We start from the raw sequence: 3,693 nt of genomic DNA on the forward strand, positions 1-3,693 counted from the left end.
GCATGAAGTCGTTCAATATTTTACAAGTAAGAAAATTATTTAAGTGATGTTTCCCAAATACTATAAGACAATTGGCTGTGGGAGTTTATTTGTGTTGTATCAGGATGCTGGTCTGTTGCACAGGTACATGAATGTACTTAAGATAGATCTGTGGGTCCTAGTTGGTGTAAATTTCCTGTGGAAAAGGGATGGATGGTTTCTGGTGTGTGCTGTAACCCAGCTTTTTGTTGCAACATCCATGCAGCTTTTCTGTGATGAAAGAAATTAAAATTAGTATATTGCATAATAAGCTAATCAAGTTAAGGTTAAGGCATGTTTTGTTATTTCCAGGTTTTGCTGCCACGTTCATTAGGAAGTCATATGATGTCAGAAGGGTTGATATCACTCCCCTGGAGCAGAGGAAGGTGACTTTTGATACCCATGCTTTAGTGCAGGAGCTGGAAACCCATGGTAAGTGATACCAGATAATAAAGGAAAACTTTTAATATTAAGTAGTGTAACTTTGAGTACTATCAGTTTCCCCACAGTACCAGTCCCTGGTGGTCTAAAATGTTTTGGCAGCCTCTTGAGGAGGCTGGTGAAGGAGAGGCATCTGATGCTGTGCCATACAAATAACTACTACATTAGATTGACCTCACTGGTAGGCAGGTTTATGTATTGTCTTCCAGCTGAGAAACATAACACAGGTAACAAATGTAAAGTAAGTAACAGTTAAAGACTTTTATAGCAAAAATGAATTTCCTAAGGAAATTCCTTCTACTAGCCTGCTAATAATAACGAAGGGGTTTTTTCCTAATTAGAAATATTTTCAGCAGCATGGTGCTGTGATACATTCTTAATGCCTGCACTTTTGTTGTGAGTGAGACTGGCTGAAGGTTCTGCCCCCTGCAGCAGCTGTGAGTCAGAGCCTGCAGAGGAGTATTATAACAGGGCAGATGTGTGTCATACATCCCTTGTACTTGCCAGGTTTCCAGTTTCTGTCACCCTGGAGGTATTTTAAATCAGGTGTGAGTGGAAATCTTTTCACAAGTTTATTCTGTCCCTGAGCCACTATAAACTGATTACTATCCAAAACATCCTTTCTCATGGAACTTCAGACATCCACATCTTTTGTTTATGCAGAATCTGTTATCTGTGAGGTGAATTTGATGCCCAGTCAGCTCTTTTGTGGGAAGAAGGAGTGAACATTTAATCTCTCATGTCACTCACCATTATGCAAACTTCTGTCATTTTGCCCCATCATTGTTTTCCAAACAGAAGAATCCTAGCTTGTTGCATTTTTCCTGAAGCAGTAGATTTTCCATGTTTTTGATTATTCATTATTCCCTTCTGTTAGTATTTTCTGCTTCTGTCACATTCCAGTCCATTTCACGTTTTCAGGGAACAGTGCTGGAATTACTTGACAACTGAATGTCCTATGGATTTGAATAGTAATGTTGTGTCTGTTGTGTTCCCTGTTCCTTTTCCTAGTAGTTCCAAAGGGTTTGGTTTGGCTTATTGATCCCTACTAAGCATTGACCTGATGTCTTCATTAGACTAGCAACTATCTTTTAAAATTCCAAGTGACAATAGGAACTTTGTACAGTCGGAGGTTAGGATTGTTTCCACTATTTGGGTCTCATAATATTAATATGTGTTGGTAGTTAAAAGACTTACAATAGTCTGCTAACAATGTTTATTTTTTTCATGCCTGTCAGACTTGACAGCCTGTACTTCCCTACATGTGGGAACCTAGAATGCAGAGATATATTCTCTGCATTCTAGGTTCCCACACCTACATCTCTCTAGAACTGTGTTTTAAACCTGGCGTTGTTATTTTCCAGTCCATGGCTAACCACAGTAAGCTGTGAAACGTTACTTGTCCCAGGGACTGATTCAGCTATTTCTTCTCTGAGTTCCTTTAAAACTTGTGGGGTGGAGTCTGTCTGGTGCCAGTTGTTACTCAGTTTAATTTGTTCCATAACTTCTACAAATACTTCAGTACCACAGTGACAGGTCTTTATAGGCAAAACCAAGAAAGTGAGAGAGCCATTTTAGTTTTTCCCAAGTTTTAGGCAGTTTTCAGGCTCCAATGTCTTGCTTATATAAATTTTCCCACATTTTCTAAATTTTCACAAAACACAGTCGTTTCTTGCTGTGGAGGAAGAGCAAAATAAGAAATTGGCAAGAGCTTAAGTAACCCTGAAAATTCAGAGAAACTGAAGCAATACTATCACACCTTGTAGTGGAAGGAAGCTGTCATAAAGCATCTGTAGCTTTTTTAGACATGTAAACCAGTGGTGCACCTGGATGGTACCAGTATACTGAAAGGGAGCAGTAGCACAGTTCTCTAAATAATGTGCCTTGAAAGCATTTTTCAATGTTAATTTAGCTCACTTCATAAAATGGGGTAGTTGAAACACAATACATCAATCAGATTGCTGGAAAGAAATTTCTAGGGCAAAAGCTCTCAGCACTTGACCAGATACAGCTAAAATGAGAGCAATTTTTTTTCCCCATTATTCACCACACATCATCTTTAATGCTTCAAAATCACACCAAGCTATGGACAAAGTGTTACTTTTTATCGTCAGAAAGCAAAAATCCCAGTTTGAGTTCATTCTGCAGGCAATGGATGCAGCAGTTTAAAAATCAGTTTTGCATATGTTCCTATCTGTGCAGGACAGTTTCAATATATGCAGAATTACTTCTTATTATTCTACAGAATGCATGCTTTGTAGCTCAAGGTAAGTTTGGTTTTAAAAGAATTTGTGGAAGTTCACTATGAAGTAAAGTTTTGCTAAATTATTTTTATAATGCATGAACGGCTGGATCCTGTATGAAGGAATTTGGTCTTTCTGCCAGCTGCATGTATAGGCTTTCAGTATATTAAAAGGTACTGTGCTTCAGATTTTTGCAGCATTAAGTCTGTGTTTTTTCTAGTTGAAGTCGCAGTGACTGGCTCCTGGCTGTCAGTTTCCAGTCACGTGTGTGAATTCCCATGTGCCACTGTGATTAGGCGTGGCACTTGAGCACCCCAGGTGACTACACATCTCTTGCTCCTCATGCGTATTTTGAACATCACCTTAACTCGTCATCCTTCAATTGTCGCCCAGGCTTTGGGAAGGAGCAAGCACAGACCATCGTGTCGGCGTTGATAACCCTGTCCAATGTCAGCTTAGACACCGTCTATAAGGACATGGTTACACAGGCCCAGCAGGTAAAAACTCGTTTCTGCTATGTAGCTATAAAGGCTCGTGGTGGCATCTTTAAAACACAAGTGAGCACCTCTCTCTAGTACTATAAACACCTCACTGTGCCAGGTTTTCCTAAGTTTACGTGGGATTTTAACAGATAGTTATAGGCCCTGACCAGCTTCCACTGAAGTCTGACTACTTCATTGAACACAATGAAGTTTTTACAATTCCTGGGAAAACGTCAGTTATTTACACTAAGGAGCTAATACGCCTCATATCATCTTAAAATACTCATTATCAGTACTGACTACACTATAAAAAACAGTGTTTCTGCCTAATACAATTCCATGCAAATTCTATTCGGGATGCTGACTTTCTTTGCATCTAGTAGGATTTCCAAAGAGAAAGCTTTTCATTTCAATGAAGAAAAAAGAACCACAGAGACAGAAATCCTTGTCTTCTGAGATTTAGAGGGAAAAAAAAAAAAAAGGTAGACAACTTATATTAAAAATAAATT

At 38.9% G+C, this 3,693-nt stretch overlaps 1 protein-coding gene across 1 annotated transcript in view; it reads left to right on the forward strand.

The window, feature by feature from the left end:
- The window catches only part of CCDC90B (coiled-coil domain containing 90B), a gene marked incomplete at its 5' end in the record, with an annotated part of 10,416 nt that overhangs the window by 1,282 nt on the left and 5,441 nt on the right, over nt 1–3,693 (forward strand). Inside the window, 2 exons of the mRNA XM_008634927.2 lie at nt 331–450; nt 3,096–3,199. Coding sequence (XP_008633149.2) covers nt 331–450; nt 3,096–3,199 — 224 coding nt within the window. The remainder of the gene's footprint in view (nt 1–330; nt 451–3,095; nt 3,200–3,693) is intronic.

The sequence above is a fragment of the Corvus brachyrhynchos genome, unplaced genomic scaffold, assembly GCF_000691975.1.
Source record: "Corvus brachyrhynchos isolate BGI_N302 unplaced genomic scaffold, ASM69197v1 scaffold44, whole genome shotgun sequence".
Lineage (NCBI taxonomy): Eukaryota > Metazoa > Chordata > Aves > Passeriformes > Corvidae > Corvus > Corvus brachyrhynchos.